The 20,498-nt window shown below is 43.8% G+C and overlaps 3 protein-coding genes across 5 annotated transcripts; 1 reads left to right on the forward strand and 2 right to left on the reverse strand.

Annotated features, from left to right (window-relative positions):
* Positions 1–3,563: 3,563 nt before the first annotated feature.
* LOC133151052 (muscle M-line assembly protein unc-89-like) lies at positions 3,564–6,607 on the reverse strand. The gene is made up of 5 exons (XM_061273787.1): positions 6,550–6,607; positions 4,734–5,024; positions 4,399–4,656; positions 4,052–4,321; positions 3,564–3,852 (listed from the first exon to the last, which is right to left on the reverse strand). The coding sequence occupies exons 1-5, from the start codon at positions 6,605–6,607 to the stop codon at positions 3,644–3,646; spliced, it is 1,086 nt and encodes a 361-aa protein (XP_061129771.1). The 3' UTR covers positions 3,564–3,643.
* Positions 6,608–11,044: 4,437 nt separating this feature from the next.
* LOC133151635 (uncharacterized) lies at positions 11,045–14,367 on the forward strand. 3 transcript variants are annotated; one of them, XM_061274827.1, is made up of 11 exons: positions 11,045–11,217; positions 11,352–11,500; positions 11,575–11,728; positions 12,398–12,754; positions 12,828–13,109; positions 13,184–13,207; positions 13,272–13,373; positions 13,442–13,472; positions 13,545–13,594; positions 13,682–13,716; positions 14,094–14,367. In XM_061274827.1, the coding sequence occupies exons 1-11, from the start codon at positions 11,157–11,159 to the stop codon at positions 14,169–14,171; spliced, it is 1,323 nt and encodes a 440-aa protein (XP_061130811.1). In that variant the 5' UTR covers positions 11,045–11,156; the 3' UTR covers positions 14,172–14,367. The 3 variants fall into 3 exon arrangements, with proteins under 3 accessions (XP_061130811.1, XP_061130812.1, XP_061130813.1); XM_061274828.1 differs by having other exon boundaries at positions 11,383–11,456; XM_061274829.1 differs by having other exon boundaries at positions 11,076–11,217; positions 11,383–11,500.
* Positions 14,368–15,287: 920 nt separating this feature from the next.
* On the reverse strand, positions 15,288–19,526 carry misp3 (MISP family member 3). The gene is made up of 3 exons (XM_061273788.1): positions 17,768–19,526; positions 16,902–16,978; positions 15,288–16,111 (listed from the first exon to the last, which is right to left on the reverse strand). Exons 1-3 carry the CDS (start codon positions 19,524–19,526, stop codon positions 16,016–16,018), a joined length of 1,932 nt encoding a protein of 643 aa, XP_061129772.1. The 3' UTR covers positions 15,288–16,015.
* Positions 19,527–20,498: the final 972 nt, after the last annotated feature.

Below are 20,498 nucleotides of genomic sequence, written 5' to 3' on the forward strand. Positions count from 1 at the left end.
AGTGGATTTGGGAGGGGTTGACACACTATCGTGAAAGTTGAGGTATCTTGCACGAGTGACTTGGTTTCGTAAGATTCCTGCAAAGCAGCATGGTTCACTATAGCAACAGATGCCCATTTTTGGCCCACGACTGTCTATGCCTGCCTCTGATGTCATATTGTCACAACTGCATAATAGATGTTCACTACTGTGCTCACTTGCAACAAACTTGAACCTTTTATTAGTGGAAAAATAAGATAACATTTTTATTGTATGTTTTTGCACGGTTGGGTGGGGGTGTTGTGGGTGGTCTCAGGGTGAATGGTTGATGTTTGCGTTCATTAGCAGTCCTTCCGTATAGCTCAATAGTTACAGGACAATTGTGCCAGCTCGGCGGCGTTGTCCTTGATTGTCATTGGTGGGGCTCCGCAGGGCCTTGCCTACAGTTCAGCCTGTGTGTGTGTGTGCGTGTGTGTGTGTGTGTGTATATAAGTGTGTCACGCCCATTAATCAACTAAATGTACATGAACTTTTATCAGATTGTCTCTTCTGTTCTTTCTCTTTATCCATTGTTTATCTTTTTAAACGTTGGTCTCTTCAATCGCGTCGCATTTCATCAGGCAGCCTTATCGTGTTCACTCACATTATTGAGAAAAGCTAGACCCAAAGTGGCAGGCAGCAAAAAACATTTCAGGGATATATTTTGGAATTGCATTTGAACACTTTACAATTCAGACAGACGAGAGTTCTCCTGAATTAAATTCCAAAGCGACATTGCTACTAAAGGCCCGCCGTTAGCGGATATGACAGAAGGCCGCGGTGCCAACGCTGCCGCGTGACGACAAGAAAACGAGGCAATCGAAAAGACAGATCATCATGTGCTATCACAACCCATCGCTCCAGATGCTTCACAGCCTGACACGGCATCACGTAACATTTCCACTCATGTCGATGGTGCTATCGGTCAAATGGCGGCTAGTCGTTGGACTGGAAAGCTTCTCATGAGGCTTTTCTGCAAGCCTAATTTGCATAGTCTTCTTCCACGGACTACCAATCGGTAGCCCAGGTCGCCAGGCATTTTCTAGCGAAATCTGTTTTTTTGGGGGGGGGGAATGCTAATTGCATAATCTTTTGAATGAATCACCTCAAATAACTGACTGGTGGGGGTAGGGGGTGGCCAAGCCCTCCCCTCCCGACCTCCCCGCCTCCCCACACAATTCGTTTCCCCTCCCAATTGTTTGGGTGGGGGCCGTCCCAATTGCTTGGGTCAAATCCAATTCCCTTCACATCTGATTTGGACACACACACGGCAAGTTCTCCCTGAAAAAAAGGTTTCTTTTCAAAGCTGTGGCCTCAAATGAAGTGAAATGATAATTTACAGTTGTTGTTTCGTGTTCCTTGTTGCAAGTCAAGAGACAAAGCAGCTAGTGACGGTGTTGCATTTCAACCACAGTGAATATTTCAAGAGCACTGAAAGTTATACCAGTCGGTAGTAAAAAAAAAAAAAAAAAAAAAAGAAGAAGAAAAAAAGCCCCTTTGGCTCATTAAACCTCTCGCTCCAACATTTGACACTCAAATGACGCAAACAAGTTTTATGTCAACTAAAGAGATTTTGTCGTCTCTAGTGAATTATTCCATAGACCCAATATAGACGTCAAAATTAGGTATGCACATAGACGAGAGGTCTAATAGACATCTATGATGGCTCAGTGGGTAAAATAATCCATATTTGTTACGGCGTCGACTTGATAGTCACAGAGGATGAAAATACTCGAGAGTAAAATATTGGAGTCAGGATACCTTCAGTTCTGTCTGCTTGTGTCATTGATTGCATGTAGCAATAAAATTCAGACTTTGCAAAAACTCACTTCATCAAACTACGCTACGCCGTGTGCGTGATGCCGTAAATAATTAACAACTAATAAAAAAGCGTATTTCTATTTATTTATTTCAATTTATTGATTTCATTTCGTGATGCAGAAATTGAAAACGCGACCCTCATGAGCGATTCAGAAATCGGATGGATGGAAGGATGGATGGACGGACGGACGGACGGATGGATGGACGGACGGACGGATGGATGCATGGATGGACGGACGGACGGATGGATGCATGGATGAATGCATGGATGAATATATGTACTATTTAAAAGTTAATAGAGCCGCGCCCACGGACAAATCAGGATTGCTTTTCTAACAAAGCAAAACGTAAATGGATCGTCTCACACGGACTGGCTGTTGAGGGAACGTTTGCAGTAACACTGCCACCTTGTGGCCGGTAGCTTTAGTGCAGTAATTCAATGCATTGGAATGAACTGCGCTCAGATTTTGAAACGGTTTTCTCGAGCTCATTTCCCCCCTCTCATAAGGCTAATCTGGCACTCGAACAGGGGTGTGTTGACTTTTTATATCCACTGTATGCCGCTTGGAAAAAAGAAAAGAAAAAAAGAGACCGTTGTTACTCTCAAATCCTCGTTAGGTGTAAATATTTGAAAGTTGGCCCTCAGAGGATTACTTCAAACACTAAAATGGAAAAAGGGTTCTCCACTTGTGCTCTAAATGAATCTCTAGATAATAACTAAAAGCGCCATCCACTTCAGGGATGCTTTGGCAAGGCAAACAATACTGTGAGGATGCACTACGAGCGGCATACTCAAAATGAATGAAAAGAAAATGCAGGATGAAATACTTTTTCTAACAAAATCGTGGACACTGATCTCATCGGGACCTAAACATTAATTCCGAATATGCTCAACTGTTTTTTTGCATCCTTCCAAAGTTCTATATGAGCTCGAAAGATTCATAGCGCATGTGAAATGAAAATCTACAGAGCTTGACAGGTAAACCATATAAATCGGGTTCGATTCCACCTCCGGCCCTCCCCGTGTCCGCGTGGGTTTTCTCCGGGCACTCCGGTTTCCTCCCACATCCCAAAAACATGCTTGATAGGCCAATTGAGCACTCCAAATTGCCCACGAGTGTGCGTGCGAGCGCGGATGGTTGTTCATCTCTCTGCGATTGGCTGGCAGCCAGTTCAGGGTGTCCCCCGCCTACTGCCCGATGACGGCTGGGATAGGCTCTGAGGACAGAGCAGTACAGAGGATGGATGGATGGGATGGATGGGATGGGATGGGATGGATGGATGGATGGATGGATGGGATGGATGGATGGAAATATTAATGACTACATGGGCCTATAGTGGCAAATCTCTCTAAATGTGCCTATATTGGCAAAGGTTAATGATTACATTCGCAGAATCGAAATTCAATTTCACCCCTTGCCATGTATGAATGAGCTCATTCAGAACAAACAAGGATTGATCATCATTTTATTAATTATAGGGGGGGGGGAGAACAATCGAGTTTGATCATCAAAAGAAGCATTATCAATCAAAAGCAAAATGCACATACAGTGGCAAACCTAAACCAAAAATTAATGATTAAATGCGCCTAAAGTGAGTGGCAAAGGTAAGCTTAATCAACGACTAAATACGCCTAGTGGCAAAACTGAACTAAATGCACCTACAGTGGTAAATAAATGTAAGCTTAATGACTAAATGCGCCTCTAGTGGCAAATCAATGGCAGAATGCATGCAGAGACCAATCAATGGCTGGTGGGCTGGCTGGCGGTCACTTTTTCTGCCTCCGCCTTCGGCTTGCTATCTTCTAGGCGGCCAGCTGAAGCAGCAGATGCACCAGGGTGACCGTCACCAGCAGAGCAGGTGAGTAGGACAGGCCGCCGACGCCGCTGCCGTCCTCGGGCTTGGGCTTGGGCTTGCTGTCGCCAAAATTGACTTGGTCAGTGCTGGTGTTATTGCTGCTGCTGCCGCCGCCGCTGTTGTTGTCCTTCTTGTTATTTTTGGTGTCGCCGGCAGCTGAATGGGAGAATGGCAATTGGAAAAGGTCAGGTGGCAACGTTTGAACTTGCCGCACACTTTTGCGCGCAGTACTGCGAGTGCGGTTTGTAAAACAAAAAGTGCTGCTGAATGGGCTTGCTTATTGGTTGGTTTCCACTGCCAATGAAATGTAAAATGTTTTCGAAATGCAAAATGTTTTCAGGTCAATCAAACTCACCCGGAATGTTGACGGTGAAGGACTCTTTTTTGTCTTCGGTGGTGTAGGTGGCCGTGTAGGTTCCCGCGTCGCCTGCTTGCAGGTTGGTGATCCTCAGCTTAATGTTATCTGTTCCGCTTTTGACGTATTTGTCACTGTTAAGAGGTTTGTTATTCTTCTTCCATTCGACCTTTTTGGTAGCTGTGCTTCCGACTTTCAATACGAGGTCTTTGTTCAGGGCGCCATCGCACGCCTTGGGTGTCTCGCTGCTGCCCGTGCAGATTGGCGCCACTGCCAGCACAAGAAGAGCACAAGTGACCAACGGGGAAAGAAATGGTGCACAAGAAGTGGCAAGCGGCTTTCCAAACCTTGGACGGCAAACTTAAATGTTTCGCCATTGGCGCTGCCCTTGAACTCTTCCTCGTCGTTGACGTCCAGGTTCAGGATCGTCAGGGTAGCCGCCTCGACTGAACCGTCGTACTTGGAAACGTCTGCAGAAATTTTTGTGTCGTCCTTATACCATTCGAATGGGCCGGTGCCGCCATCCATCTTCAATTCGAGCTCTCCGGCCAGCTTGCCCTTGCATGTCACCGTTTCAGACTGCTTGGCCGTGCAGACTGGTACCACTGCCAGCACAAGAAAAGCACAAGTGACCAAAGGGGAAAGAAATGGTGCACAAGAAGTGGCAAGCGGCTTTCCAAACCTTGGACGGTGAACAATTCTGAGTTTGTGAGGCCGCCTCCCGAGGCCGTGTACTCTCCCTCGTCGCTTTCTGCCAGGGTCTTGATCGTCAGGACTTTATTTTTGTCGGAAGAAGCTAACTCTATCTTATTAACTTGTGTCGATATTGTTGTAATTCCTTTCTTCCAGGTGACATCATCGCTAGCTGCGCCTGCGATTGTCAATTTGACCGTGTCGCCCTCCTTGTGCTTGCACGTCATAGCTGTGCCATCATCGGCCATCTTGCATTCTTCTGTCTGCTCTGTTGCCAGCACTACAAAAGCAGAAGAGGGCAAAGTATATCATCACTCACTCACTCTGGTCTGGTCTGTGTGCAAAGTACACATTTGAGGAAAGACTGTCTGACTTGCCGTTTTCATTTCTGAATATTCCTTTAGCCATCGTCAGTTGTTGTCTTTGTTATGTTACTTTTTGGTTTGCGAGAGAAAGAGTTGGCACTGGCCCCAAACAGTAATCCGCTATTAATAAGACCAAATTTAATTCGCTGCTCTTGTTTGTTTCCATGAGCGGTTTGAAATGTTTGGTTTTGCACAGGCTTTCTTTGAACCAAAGATAACATTTTCATTCCCTGGTAATTAAAGGGGTTTAAAAGTTTTGTTTGAAATAGGCTTTGTTTGATAACTTTTTGTTTATATTCAAAACACGCATGTTTAAAAAAAAAAGCAGAATTTATTCTTTATATCAAGTGGTTTGAAATGTTTCTTTAAATAGGCTTTCTTTGAAACCACGGTAACATTTTGAAAATATTCAAACCACGTCATGATCGGTTTGAAAATGGAAACGGATTCCCTTTGTTGGAAAGAAAAATCTTTAGAATGTATACGGTTTGCAATGAAAATGGTTTGAAATGTTTTGTTTTAAATGGGCTTTCTTTGAAGCCAAGGCAACACTTACAAATGTGATTCCCTTTGTTTAAAAAAAAAAATCGGAATTCATTCTTAACAGTGTATACCGTTTGCAATCAAAGTTTCCATGAGTGGTTTTGAATGTTGTTGTTTTTTCTTTAAAAATGCTTCCCTTGTAATACAAAGTTACATATTTTATCTTTAGTCAAAAAATGCCATGTTCCGTTTGAAAATGCAAAATGTGATTTTTATTTTTTCAAAAGTCGGAATTCATTCTTAACTGTGTATACCGTTTGCAATCAAAGTTTCCATGAGTAGTTTTGAATGTTTTTTTTTTTTAAAGGCTTTCTTTGAAATCAAGGTAACATTTTGATTATCTGTAGTCAAAAACCGCCATGTTCCGATTGAAAATGCAAAATGTGATTGCCTTTAATTTTTTTTAAAAATCGCAATTCATTCTTAACAGTGTATACTGTTTGCAACGGGTGGTTTTGAATGTGTTTTTTTTTTAAAGGCTTTCTTTGAAATCAAGGTAACATATTTTGATTAACTATATTAAATAAAAACACCACGTTGTTTCAAAATGCAAAATGTGATTCCTTAGACTGTTGGGGAAAACAAGTCAGAATTTATTCTTTTAAAGAGTATACCGTTTGCATATTATTATTTTTTAAATAGGCTTTCTTTGAAATCAAGGTAACGTGTTTGCTATCTTCAAAAAGCGCCACGTTCACTTTAAGGATGCAACATTGATTTTAATTTGTTAACAAAAATCCGAATTTATTCTTTATAGTGTATAAGTGAAGTGCAGGGGCAGAGAAAAAGCAAGGCGCACACAACAAAAGCGTCATCTCCTAAGTCCAGTTTTATTCATGCGCCTAAAAGCTTGCGCAAAATGGTTAGCAACATAGTCATTGAATTCAACGGCCTTACCTTGCCCAAATTGCTCGCTGCACACGAGCACCAAGCACAGCAGCTTGGAGAAGTTCATCTTCTTTCGAGGATGACTAGGAAGGGAGGGAGCGTTCGGACCTGATGGTGCTGGAAGCTGCGTGAAGAGATGCGAGCAGGCGAATCCACTGAACTGAACGAGCCGAAATAAACTCAGCGAGCGAGCGAGCTTCCTATAAAGCGCTCAATCGCCGTCATCTTCAATGGCGCTTCGAAAGTTTGCACATTTGTTGCTCGTTCATTGGCTGCTTTTGGGAACTTTATGACGAGTGCGTCCGTGCTTACGTGCGTGCTACACGTACGCAAAAGCGGCCGCGTAACCTTACATAACGCCCTTTGTCTTACGCCACACAGCTCCTTTAAGTCTTTACGGAATGTCATCACTGTTGCGGCTCTGGGTCACGACGAGCGGCACTTTTTGTCCTTTCCCAAGTCTTTTCGATTCTTTTCCAACTCCACTGAACATACACAGTGCCGTCCGTCTCCTCGACATCCAAGTACCCCTTATCGCGGTAGCGCCTTGCGTGGCAGTAGTAGAAATGGTCGCTACCAAAAAGACATCCAACCTCATTAAGAAATAACTCTAAAACATTTTTTAAAAAATCACAATGACGACGACTGTGGACACACACAAAGACCATAAAGGAATGGAACATCACTGAAACAGCTTCTATGGTTTCACTTGCGTACCATTGGTGGCATGGCTTGTTTTTATTTCGTGAGATCAGGACATCTTAAGCCCTAAAATTTAGGGCCTAAATCGTTTGGGCACGATGGCGTGTAAGCAATGCACAGGCCATCATTCGGAAGCGAATCCTGCAAAAAACAACACAGATTTTATTGGCACAATCTTGGGCTGGGGGATTCAATACGATTTTGTCCCTTCTCACGTCTTTTGAGGAATTATTATTTTATTGATCGTTTGTATGTAGAAATTGTGTAATTATCTTCTTTTTCCAGGGTGGCATTTTGTTCCCTAAAAAAAATAAAATGAATAAAAACACTGACTCTTAGACTTATTGAACTGTAACTCTTTGAAGCACACGCGTGGGCCTGGGTTCTCCCCCCCACGCAAAATGTTGTGTACTCGTGTTGCTTTGTGCCGTTTGACAGAACAAAGCGCAGGTTAACTCTAACGTTCATGTTATTATTTATTCATCACTCTTATTTATTCATTGTTTGTGCCTTCTTGTTTTTAGTTGTCTGTGTTGTTTACTTATATGTATATCGTGTGACAATGAAGCAGACTTTGACTTTGACTTCGACGGGGGCAGAGAATGGGGTGCTCGGTGACGTCATCAGCTCAAATCGCAATGTTTAATATGGACCGGGGCCATTCAGTTCACAGCGCTTTCATGAATATAATGTGCACCTCGGCACCTCTTTATTTACGCCACTTATGGCGGAAAGACACAAACCTTTCCATCGTCACACAGCAAAAAGGCTTTCCCAACATGCTTCGTTGCCTTTAAGCAATTAAATAAACAAATACTTTTCTTTAAACGCAATGTATCAAACATACAATATGTGACAACGTGAAGAAGAAAACAATAACCCCAACCAATGCTTCGCCGAGGCCTCATGGACAAATTACATGCAAGCCAAGTGTTTGTGTTGGCCCATTTCGGGCTTCAAGTGATTTCTGTGGCGTCGGTGTAGCAACGTGCCGGGACAACGGCAATGGCGGGGGACAGAAGACTTGAATTTGCAAAATACGAGCGTGCATGAAAACAAACGTGAGCAATGACAAAAATGTACATACAGGAGGTTAGACAGAGTTGTCACAAGATAAACGACTCAAAAGAGTCACAGGTACGTGCAATGGCAAGAAGAAGAAAAACCAAATAGCAAGCATTCAGGAAAACCCCATGCAATTAATGAGAAGGTCAAGTACTCCACGATTTGCGGATGGGGACTTTCTCTTTCAATACCCGTTGACACATCCTGGCCACTAGAGGGTAGTATAACACAGACAATCATAATGCACATCGAAAAGGACCCCTCCTCGGATGCTGAGCCCGACGGTGATCGAAATGTTCCTCGGTTATTCGCACAGTGCAGGAAGAGGTCCCTGCTTCTCAGAGATGGGGACTCGAGTCACTGTGACTTGGACTCGAGTGCCCTCTCTACCTACCTATAACGTGTTTATTGGAGATTCACGCCCCTTTATATCAGACATGCACAAACATCCCAGCGGGAGCGGTACCTTGGGCCATCGTAATTAATTTTATGACGGCAAAAGATGGACAGCACCGTGCAAGATATGCAACAGAAACATTTCAGACAGCCAGACGACTTTGTCCGTATAAGTTTATAGAGCTCTGGCGTCTCCAGATGTTACAGAGGAAACATAAAATGTTTCTAATGCTCTTTCATGTGTTCAGATTCTTTTCAGATTCTTTTTTTATATTTGCAACTCAAATGTGTCAGACACTGTCGGCAGACGTTCATTTGTTTAGATTGAGCTGTCAATCATTGTATGAGGTCATTTCTTTTTTGTTTGCTTCCATGGTGTATTTGACTGAATATCAGTAATTACAGTGCAAATCCAAATTATTGTCATATTTTTTTTAAACAGGTTACACACATTGGACAATGATGGTTACTTAAAGTCACTCATATCTTGTCTTTTCACGTTACTAAGATCTGTTCTGCGGGCAAAATTGCAATAATAAGGTGACTTGACTTGGACTTGACCTATTTAAGGACTTGACTTGGACTTGACTTGACCTATTTAAGGACTTGACTTGACTTGCCCAGGAAAAAAATGACTTGGGACTTACTTGAGACTTGAAGGTTAAGACTTGAGACTCACTTGAGACTTGCACATGTGTGACTTGGTCCCATCTCTGCTGCTTCTGAGCCCTTAAACTCTGAATCATGCATCATTCTCTTTGCAAGCTACTTCACATTTAACAATGCTAATTTTAGAAAAGCCCATGCGGTGACTAAAATGCAAAGAGCCTTTTCCCAGGTAAGAAACCTCCCGACAGGGATTTCCGCTTGACAATACCGCCCGCACTCAAAATGGGTCGCTCCTCTCCCCTGGAACTTGTAAACGGGTCACGTAGTCATGTGCGCCAGAGGAGAGTTCAACTATTTCTAGACTGTGAAAGCTCCTGGTGAAGGTGACCAAAAGCAGAGCGGATCGAGCCCGTGCTCTTTCATCCAAGACCATGAAATATTTTTGAAATATAGCCACGTTTGTATCACGGGAATCATTAGGATTCAATGCCCTAATGCGGACATTTTTAAAGACGTTATCTTTAATTGTTTGCAAACAAATCACTGCCTTGGGTCCTTAAGTATGAGATCAAACAACATTAGGAAGTGAATTTGGCCAGTGGTGATTTACAGTCACACCAGGGCTGAACAATTTTTGAAAAATTAATCAACTGTATCTTGTTAAGTCGCAATTCCTCAGTCGACACCTCGGGTCTATCCTAACAATTACCACAACAAATTTTACTCCAGACTATGATGCACTAGCAAAAAAGGGAAACCAACAATACTATTATTTTCTTATTATTATTATTAGATGAACATATTTCATAAATCTGACCTGCAGGCGCTGAAGTGATGGAAAATGCTATTCATCATAACAGTGTCGTATTTAATAAGAATCGCTGATAGTAGTTTTTTGGTGAAATATTTGTTTAATGCTGTTAATGAATGCATTTGTTTTCAAAAAGCTTTTTTTTTTTTTTTTTAAATCCATGCTTTACTATCTACTAAAAGTAAAAACCTTTGATGCAATGACCTTTACATGTCATTTATATTACTTCGCACAAACACTACATCCATCTGCTCCTGGTTCGGGCCCCCGGTCAAAATTTAGAACCCAATTCGGCCCGCAAGTCCAAAGGTTTGCCCACCCCTGGTATAGCCTGTTGTTGCCTATTCATGGCTGTTCTCGGAGTTGTATTGTGTCAAATAAAGTTCCCCCAAAATTGCGACTTGGACTCCGGTGCGACTTTTATGTTTTTCTTCTTCTCGACTACGCATTTTAAAGTTAAAGCCAAACGTTTTATGGTTGGTGGGACTTGCACTCGAGGGCGACTTGTAGCCGGGAAATTACGGTAATTGCATTCTCCTTTTAGTCAAAGACATTTTATGAAGGACACATTTATTAAACTCTTCCAAAATGTGATGATGATGATGCCCTGGAGAAAAAAGAAGCTCATCAGTGGGCACGCAACGGTCCTGCGACTGAACACCGTGAAGCCGAGCGGCCACGAAGACCCGCGAGGAGACAGCTCGAGCCTTCTGGGATGCAGGAAAACAAACATCCATATGCCAGCAGTTATTGAGGTCGCTTGAAGGTTATCAGATCATCTTGAAACAACATGAATGGACAAAAGAAAAGACAATGGCGGGCCTGCTTTTGATTCGGGTGACGTCATACATCCGATCGGTGGACACCACACAAAAAGGAAGTGTCTGCAGGTTCAGCCCCCTACATCACAACACTCCGCGTGACTTAAGAAGGATGTCATATGTGTGAAGCAAGTTGAGAGAGGAAGAGAGACAGGGCGGTGTTGGGGGGGAGCAGCTTTAAGCAGTCGCTCTTTTCCTCGTCTGCATCAAAGATGCAAAGTGGACGATCACTTTGGACACAAAAGCTGCTGCTAACTTCTTTCACGCTATGGAGTAAGAAACACCGTCCGATCCAATATTGTCGTCCACTTAGCCGTCCGTCCGTTTCCATGTCGTTTGGCTGCACCGTTGCTTCATCTGGAAGGGGAACCGATTCCACTTGCGTAACGTCCGCTTCTTTTGACCAGCAACACTTTGGGTTTCCACGTCTGCTCGCAGCCCGCCCGCCCCTGAACTTGGGATCCGTTCGTGGTCCGGAGCCTCGGTGGCCCTGGTCTGCCGGGCCTCAGAAGGTCACCGAGGAATTCTCTTCAAATTGTTCAGATTCACCGTGGAGGTCATTATTCTTCAGGCTTTCGGGTTTTCCAGGATGTCTGAGTCTGTCCACTTGTGTCCCCCCTTTTCCTTCAGGTGGACGCAGTGGAGCTGTCCCCCACCGAGGAGGTCCTCTTTAACGTCCACCCATCCGTGACAGGGGAAGCTGAACTTTTTTGCTGCATGTATAAGAACCAGCAAGGCCTCTATAGTGCTTTCAGTCCCTATCTATCCATTAAACAACCAACAAGTAAGTGGCGCTCGAAAAATCACTCAGCGCTGATTTCACCGTTACATGTGGCACGAAATAACAAACCCTGCCATCCGCCGCAGGGGCGTGCGCGGTGTGTATCGCGGTCGTCACGTCCTGCGTTCGATTTGGAACGCTCCCACCCACTTGCAACATCACACACAATGCACATTGCAGATAGTCACAACGGGGGCTTTGGGGAGCAAGAGCGGTAAACCACACGATAGGTACTCTGGAAGGAAATCTATTCTTCTTTGGGTGTGTCGTTTTTACGCCAACTGAATACTCGACAATGAGTTCTTCAAAAATGCTTTGGTGAGCAAGAGCGGTAAACCGCACGATAGGTACTCTGGAAGGAAATCTATTCTTCTTGGGGTGTGTCGTTTTTACGCCAACCGAATACTCGACCATGAGTTCTTCAAAATGTTTCCACGTGCGTAAGTTGGACGGCAAATTGCCCATATGGGATGATCAGGAAAAGAAAGTCAGGTAAGGGTTCATTTTGGAGGACTACCTCAAGACTGGATCTTGTGTCGCCACAGCTCAGGACAGGAGGACCGCGGCAAACGACAGATTCCTCCACCGCTGCTGCGGAAATGAAAAAAGCAAATTGAGAGAACGTGCATATATATGTAGCCATTGTGTCATTCATGTTTCTTGCCTGCCTAGATGGCACCCCCACTCTGGCTGCACCCACCCTACCACCTCCAGTCCTGTCAGTGGATCCCCCCAGTGGCACGGTTGAACGTGGCGAGATGTTGTCCTTCAGCTGTTCCATCCCGGCTCTTCCGTCCGCCTACAGCCCGACCTCCCTTCTTTTGCTGCGGTCATCCTCCAACGGGGAGTCCGTGAGCAGTCAGCATCATGACGTGGGCGTGTCAAAGCTGGAATCCCAAGCGGGAGTGTTCAGTGTGGGGCCGGTGAAACGGGGAGAAGGCGGCGAGTACGCCTGCATCTACCGCACCGCCATCGCAGGGGACATTTTCAATTCAACTCTCAGCAACAAGATTCGAATCACCGTGAGAGGTGATTGCACTTTGCACCCGAGTTTCATTCCTGATTCTTTGTAAATGGCTTTTTTTGGGATACCTCCATGCAGATGATCTGCCCGTACCCACCCTTGTCCTCCAACGAGACAAACTAGTGTGGCACATGCTCTGCACGGGTTCCCCCGCGTACCCCGGCCCAGTGTTCACCCTCTACTTGTTGGACAGACAACTTCCCGTAGCCAGTCAACATGCACACCTCACCAGCCACAAAATCACCTTTCCAGTGCCCGTGCAGGACACTTTGGTGGCTTCGTACCAGTGCCAGTACAGCATTCTCTTGGGAGGGAAGTGGATTTACTCGGAACGTAGCCGCCCACTGGCTATTTCCAAAGGTACTCACTTTGGCCGCTTCTCCTCATGAATGTTGCTCGTGAGTTTTACATGCAAAATGTTTTTTTTTTTTCAGGTCTTCCTTCTCCATCACCAGCAGGTAGCCAACGTTATGTGAGTCCAACGACATTTTCTTGCCATACGTCTGTCTTCCTTGTGTGCAGATGTGTCAAGTGTGGATTGGCCTCTGATCCTTGGCTCCTTATCCACTGTGGTGCTCTTCCTCTGCTCACTGGGCCTGCTGGTGGTGGTGGTGCTTAAAAAAGGTACGGTTGGTCTCTGCGTATTTTGCTTTTGTGCAGCCATAAATTTGCTTTTTTTTTTTTTTTTTTAGTGAAAGCAGCAGCTGATGAAAAAAAGAGAAGGTATTGAGTTAAAAGCACGGCATTGATTTTTTCATTTTTCACGTGTGAGTGTTTGTCTCTTTTTCGGGGGAGACTGGAAGCAAAGTTTTGGACTCGAGTTCACGCCAAGGATCCCGTTGTTGGTGAGATTGATGGAAACAAAGGAAACCCATTTGTTTATAATATCATGAAATCATGTGGGGGGGGGGGGGTTCTTTTCCTTTTTGCAGACCTAACTCTCAGGTGTCCCAGTGTCACCTCCCAGGTAATTATTACTCATCAGCTATAAACCGATTTCCTGACATCATCAGAAGTCATCCAGTCATTCATCTGCTGTTGTCGAGTTTGCAATCATTTATTTCAACCTTTGCACAAATCCAGATAAGTCTTTTATCTCACTCACGTGTCAGCGCTAATTCTCAGTTGTCCGACGACCAAGGTCAGTCAGTCCACTCGAAATTAAGGGCCTTCTTCTTGTTCAGTAGAATCGACGATTGCTCGCACTAAAATGTGACACGGCTCCCTTCCAAACCGTGCGAGAGTTGACCAAAAACGAAACTAGAAGACGCTTTCATGCTGGGCTGCTCGCAGCTTGTCTTATGATTGTGTTGATGTTGTTTGTGTGTATATGTGCGTGCGCAGGAATGGGCCAGCGGGGACACCACCGCCAGATCCCCATTATGGAACTCCCACACCACATTCACAAATCCCGTCCATTAGAACACCCATGTATTTATACTTTACTATTGTGTGTCTGTGTAGCATAAACTGGCTTTAAACACAGCAAGACAGGAAAAGCAATTTCCTTACTTCCTATTTCACGCGGAGAGCCACGCTTCTATAATTAGACAGGATGTGATGTTTGCTTTATGTAGCTACCTGCCACTAGTGCTTAATAAAATCTGCCAAATTGTGATGAATTATTGCGACATGACACACAACACGTCTCACACATGCACACAAGCCCTGGAAAAAAAAAAAAAAAAAAAGATATGACACGTCATTTGAATTCTACTCGTAAAGAAATTTACTTCATGTGATTTTCTATAGATGCATCACTAACTTTTTTTCAGAAGCAAGGACAAAAAAAAAGTATTGGTTGTCCACTGTAAGTGTCGCTAAATATCCTGTAGAGGGCGCTGCTAATGTAGTAATGTTCAAGCAGACCGTTATGAATTTTGCTTTATGTTCCTCTTGATTGCGACAAAAGCAAACCAAAAAGAAGCCGTTATGCCTGCTTGAGGTGTGCAAACAGAAAATACCACAAAGGTCTTTTTTTTTTTTTTTTGCTGTATGGAAGAAAGAACACGCCGGGGGCCGATGCACCTTCCAATTCTTTTGTGGGCTGCTGGGCAATAATAACGCCTCACTGAAAATCACTCAGTGAACTTTACCAAGTGGCTCATCTTGTACTGAGAAATTTTGTCACCAAAAAGTGCAGCTAATTTTTTTTTTTTTAACTTTCACAGCCACTCAACAAACTAATTACCATCGGTTAAATGAAGTCAGGTCAAAATCCATCAAATTAAAAATCCATCCAGACTAACACTGCGTGGAAAATATCAAAAGTCATTCCAACCCGCTGCTTATCAACATGTTTCATTCCAAAGTTCAACATTTACTGCTTGACTCAAAAAGGTGTTAAGGTGTGGTACAATAAAGTGTTTTATTCCCGTGTACTCTGGACTCAATTCAGCTTCAAAATCCAGACCGACTTTATTGCACCATAATCCAGGTTTTGGGATTTACTTCTGGTTTGTTTGTTCCACCATGACAAACTCATTAGAAAAGTGTCAACTATGTGATCACATGAAAAAAGAAATGGTCATAAATCACTTCTTTTTTTTTTTTAAATCAGAGTGAATAGGGACTTCATTAGCTCAAGATTTGCAGTAAAAGTTCACATTAGAAACACGTATTGCTAAATCTCGTCAGTGCTTGCTCGATTACGTTAAAAACTAGCTTGGATAAGCACTAAAAGGTGGCTTTTATGGGATGGATGTTGCCCTGGATGACATTTGATTGCACGGATTATAAAGTGAGATGGAATAAAAAGAATAACGGTTTGATTGTTTTTAATGAGGATTTTTGGATTTTTCAATTCTGATTTGACAATAAAATTTCAATAACTGATTGACTGATTATGAAGAAAAAAAACCCCCATACATTTAAATAACATTTTTTACAAAAAGAATTTACAGAAATGTTTACTTTTATACATTCTTATTTTTTTAAGACTGTCTTTCAACATTTGCTTGACTATACAACAGAGTGGAAAATGTTGCTAAATTGATTGTCGTAATCATTTTCATGTGTTAAAAAAAAGCAAACATTTTGGCAGAATCATTTTTGGATTTAAAAGACCCAATATTGACCAAATAGATGATCTGGTTGATTCAGAGTCGATCAGGACCTAGATTTTATTTTTATGATTTCAGATAAATACAAGAGAATATTCTAATAAATGTGATTAAGCGTCTACAAGTGCAATTTGTTTCAAGTCATTTTTCCCACCCCGTTTGACAATCTTGACCCTTTCCTCATTTTCACAACCTTTCTCCTCATCATTCCTCGTGCGGGTTGTGTCCGTTGACTTGTCCCGTCTCCCACAAATGCACCAAGGGGGTCTTGTGTCTGGAGCTGTGGGAGCCCCGCACCACCTAAACAACAACGAAAATGCATCAAGACTTCTTGAACAAGCTTTACAATTGCGAGTTGGGTCAAATAACACACCGCACGTACAATCATTCAAGATTATCTTTCAGAAATCTGACAAACAGGACAGGACGAAATAAAAAAAAAAAATCTCCAATTTGGCCCGATTATTACGCTGTTTATTTACCCTGCCTGAAACGTGAATGTCAAAATCGGATATCAACTAATCTCCATGTCATCTTTTTGACTTTCTTGGGCTTCCCCAGAGATGAGATTATTACAGCATAATCATCCACAGATAATGAAAGAGTGGAAAGAGACAACACTTTAAAATAGATGCAAGAAGCCACAAGGCAGGTAACAAAACTCAACACACACACACACGGTCCCCAGACTATCCCCTGCCTCGTTATCTCCGAAGATAAGCTGCTCGCTGTGTGTTCGGAGAGCTATCAGATGTTTTGCGACCAACATTTGGCGCCGCCGAGATGCTTGTTTCCTGTCTGCATTGGAGCCTGTGAACCTTTTCAACAAGAATACATTCATATTCACCCCCAACGGAGTGCCTTGTTGTTTCGCTGCGGGTAGTTCCAGTGGTAACTCTGTTGACTGAGTTTCAAAGACAAGTGATTTTCTCCCTTTTTTTTTTTTTTATTAAGACATTTTCTATTAATTGGGAGTGCGTGTGTGAGCATCAGTCCTCACGTTTGTATGATGGAATACACAGGATATAAATTAAGCTAGGCGCTCATTTGAATCAGGTTCAAAATGAGGTACCGAAGCCCTTTTGCTTACTTTTTGCTGGTTCACTTGGTCTCCGCGGTCCCGGTCCAGCGGGGGCCACATACCGGGTTTTCCAGCAGATTGATGAGCTGGTGGAGGCAGATTTAAATTAGGGAGCAAACAAAAGACACACACAAAAAGTCCCTATTTTTCACAATTATTTGTCAAGTGTTATCGTAGACACACCCAATTCACTTTGTCATGCACTTGTTAGCTTTTTCATACAAATGAGACCCGCCCAAAGATTGAAGGGAACCCACCCTGACAGCAAACAGACAAAGTTCTATTTACAAATAACACATTTCCAACGAGGCAAAAGCGTGACTACAATGTGTCACGGAATGGAATGGAGCAGGTCGACCATATGCAGCTTGAACCAGAGTTTATAGAAGGAGAAGTGGAGTTGGAATGGAGGATGAAGGGGAACAGACAGACGGACGGACAAACTAACAACGACCTATCAAAACAACAAAGTGACTGACCGACACACACAATGGCTAACAGAAACGGCATTGACAGACAAAGACGAGAGACAAGAAGACGTGGGACGAGAGCAGTCCAAGAGGGAGCGAGGGGCAGCCGGGACTTAAATACACGACGTGTAACGAGAGGTAGGTGAGGATGATCACACTGATCATGGGCAGACACAGGAAAGGAGGGGCGAGCACGCGAACAGAAACCATGACAACTTTGATACATGTCGATATCTACAAGATTGACAACAGGACTAATTCTGAATTGAAATGATGACTAATTATGCAAAAACATTCGTCTTAATTATTAGAACACTACACTTGGATGATCGATACCCACACGCAGTTTGCATATGCTATCTGCAGTATCACGATACGTAATGCAACGATGGGATTTGGACTGACCTGCGGTGTGTCTGCTGCGCCCATCAGACCCCGAAGAATCCAGACCAGATGCTCGGAGGCTCCTATCCATGCCGACCGGCCTCCCATCACCTCCTCCTCCCCCATAAAGGTTGATCCTCTGCTTGCGGAGTTCTTTCTCCCTCTCCTGAGCTTCCCGGATATCCCGCTCCACCTCAATAGCATTAGTGAGAGATCGCAACTTGAAGAAAGGGTTCTTCTTGGGCAGCATCTCATCGGTCTCCACCTCTATATTGTACCCTCCAGAACAGGATGGGAGGACGTAGGCAGCTTCTGCATTTTGATCATGTCCCTCTGCATTGGTGAGGGGGTGCTTCAATGCCGGGGCGTTCGACTTGTTCTCCATGATGATGACCTGGCAAGACATTCCCTCGGATAGACCGGGTCCTTTGGGAGTTGAAGACGCGTAAGGACCTCCCGGAGGTTCTATACTCTGTCTCTTCTCTGATCGTTTCACAGTTGACGCCTGTGATGAGGTCTCATCATGACTGTCTGAACTGGAGGAACTGGTTCTTCTTCCAACAGACATACTCAGGGATGACTCCCTGCGGTTTTGAAAGGCTTCAAAAAGCTCTTTCTTCTCCTTCAGTTGTCGAACCGTCCCCTTATCATAAAAACCGAGAACCTTCCCCAACTTGACCAGATCTTGCTCGCGGCCGACGTCCTCGTGGATTTCATGTTGCATGATTTTTCCTGCCAGTTCCCTGTCCACGCCATGGAATTTCTCCGACTTGGCGGCGACGGTCTGGTTGATGAGAACGGTTTTCATCAGGGGGATCTCAACGTACTCTGCGGAGGCATTCGGAAGACCCCGAGATCTTCTTAAACTATGTTCTCGCTCAATGGCCCGTTTGATCTCCCTCTCGATGGGGGTCTCTTTGGGTTGAGTTTCTTGGATGTTCGAAGCGCTACGTGGGGAGAAGTCTGCGGATAATCCACTATCGTCACTTGAGTCGCTCTCCATTTTGATACGACACTCAGCAATGTCCTTATTGTCTCTCTTCCCGTCCTGTGTTTGGACAAGTTCTTTAGATGGCACCAGTAGTTTGCCTTGCTCCCGTCCCAGCAACTTGTGGTACTGTTCTCCTGTTTCGCTTTCCCCTTCTGCCCTTTCCCCTGTCCCGTCTGCTTGCCTTTCTCTCACTGTGACAACGCAGACGGAGCCTTTGGAAGTCACCTCGCCCTGATTGGGTGTCTCCATGGCAACGCCAGACAAAGGTGCAGAGTTCTGGCCGAGCACCTGTTGTGCAGCTTCCTGGTTCCCTCCCTTGGAGGTGAGCTCATTTTGCTCTTGAGACACTAGCACCTCCTTCTGGCCGTGTAAGGAAATAACAGTTGAGGTTGAGTCGGTGCAGTGTGAACACACCTTGGAACTGCACGTGTTGGTTTCTTCTTCTTCGCCGTCAGCCAAAGTAGCTGAAGATGAGGATTGTTCTGGCTTGATATCTTCATCACTGGGCAACTCTAGCTCCTTTCCTTCCAAGCTGGAGAAAGCACCTTGTCTGATCATCATCTTAAACTCATCCGGTTCTTCATGAGACTCGGCCTGCTGGGGAGCTTGTACCCATTCTGTCACGGTCTCTCTAATTTGGCCTTGAGCCTTGCATCCCTGGAACACTTCAGTGCCATCTTCTGGCTCTCCCCTGGGGGCTTTTTGGTCAAGGCAGGCGTCCACCACAGACTCCTGCTTGTCGAGCGAGTCTAAGTGACCTTCTTGCTTTTGCAGGGACACTGTTGCCATGGTGACAACAGTCAGGCTCTTTTGATCCCCAGACAATCAGTAAGCACTATAAAGACATAAAGCAGAGGGTTGAGCACTGCAGGGATTTTTATTTATTTTATTTTTTTTCAGCAGGACCACAAAGCAATAGTATAACAAATATAGAAAACAACTGCAGCATTCTGAAGTACGACATAAACTCAGAATTGTGAGGCAGCACCAAATCTTGCAGCTGCTCTGTAGCCAAGGCCCTCCAATGAAACAATATACGATAACAACCCCCGGAACACCTTTAATCCTTAATGACTGTCACTTTATTTTCATACCATCAATGTGTTAATGTTAGTCGGCATTAATGCGCTGGTGGCCATTGTGCAGCTCATAAACCCACGTTATATTTAATCAGCTTAAATACACACACACGCACACATGCACGCACACACTCACACACAATTTTTGATTTGTTGTTAGCTATAAACTAATAACAAAATGATTAAATAACAGTGATAATAAAACAATCTGCTGTAATATGTGTAATTATGAGTTTCACCTTTTTAAATTAATCTAAAATAAAGTAGCTCTTCCACAAAAAAAAAAAACATTTGAAGACATTCCCATTTTACTGATATGACACGCACGTCATAGTACGTACGGGTATCGTAGATACAGAACAGGCCATGAGAGACTCCGGATTAAAAACATCATTGCAAAACAAGTTTGTGTTTGTCTCATTATCTAAAGGAGCTTTTTATTTTGCTATCAAAAGAAAGCCAACATCATTAAAAATACATCGAGTGCAGGCGGCAATTTGAAATGAGGTTATTTTAACATTAAAAAAACTAATTAATGGAAATATATCCATACTGATTTACAGGAGATATTTCAACTCAATCAACCTCATCCTTTTTGAACAATCCCACTTACCTATTAAACAGCAAAGAGGCCCTGAAAATGTCACACATCTTCAACGCTCTTCCCACCATTCTCAGTTTG

The sequence above is a fragment of the Syngnathus typhle genome, linkage group LG3 (assembly GCF_033458585.1).
Source record: "Syngnathus typhle isolate RoL2023-S1 ecotype Sweden linkage group LG3, RoL_Styp_1.0, whole genome shotgun sequence".
Taxonomy (NCBI): Eukaryota; Metazoa; Chordata; class Actinopteri; order Syngnathiformes; family Syngnathidae; genus Syngnathus; species Syngnathus typhle.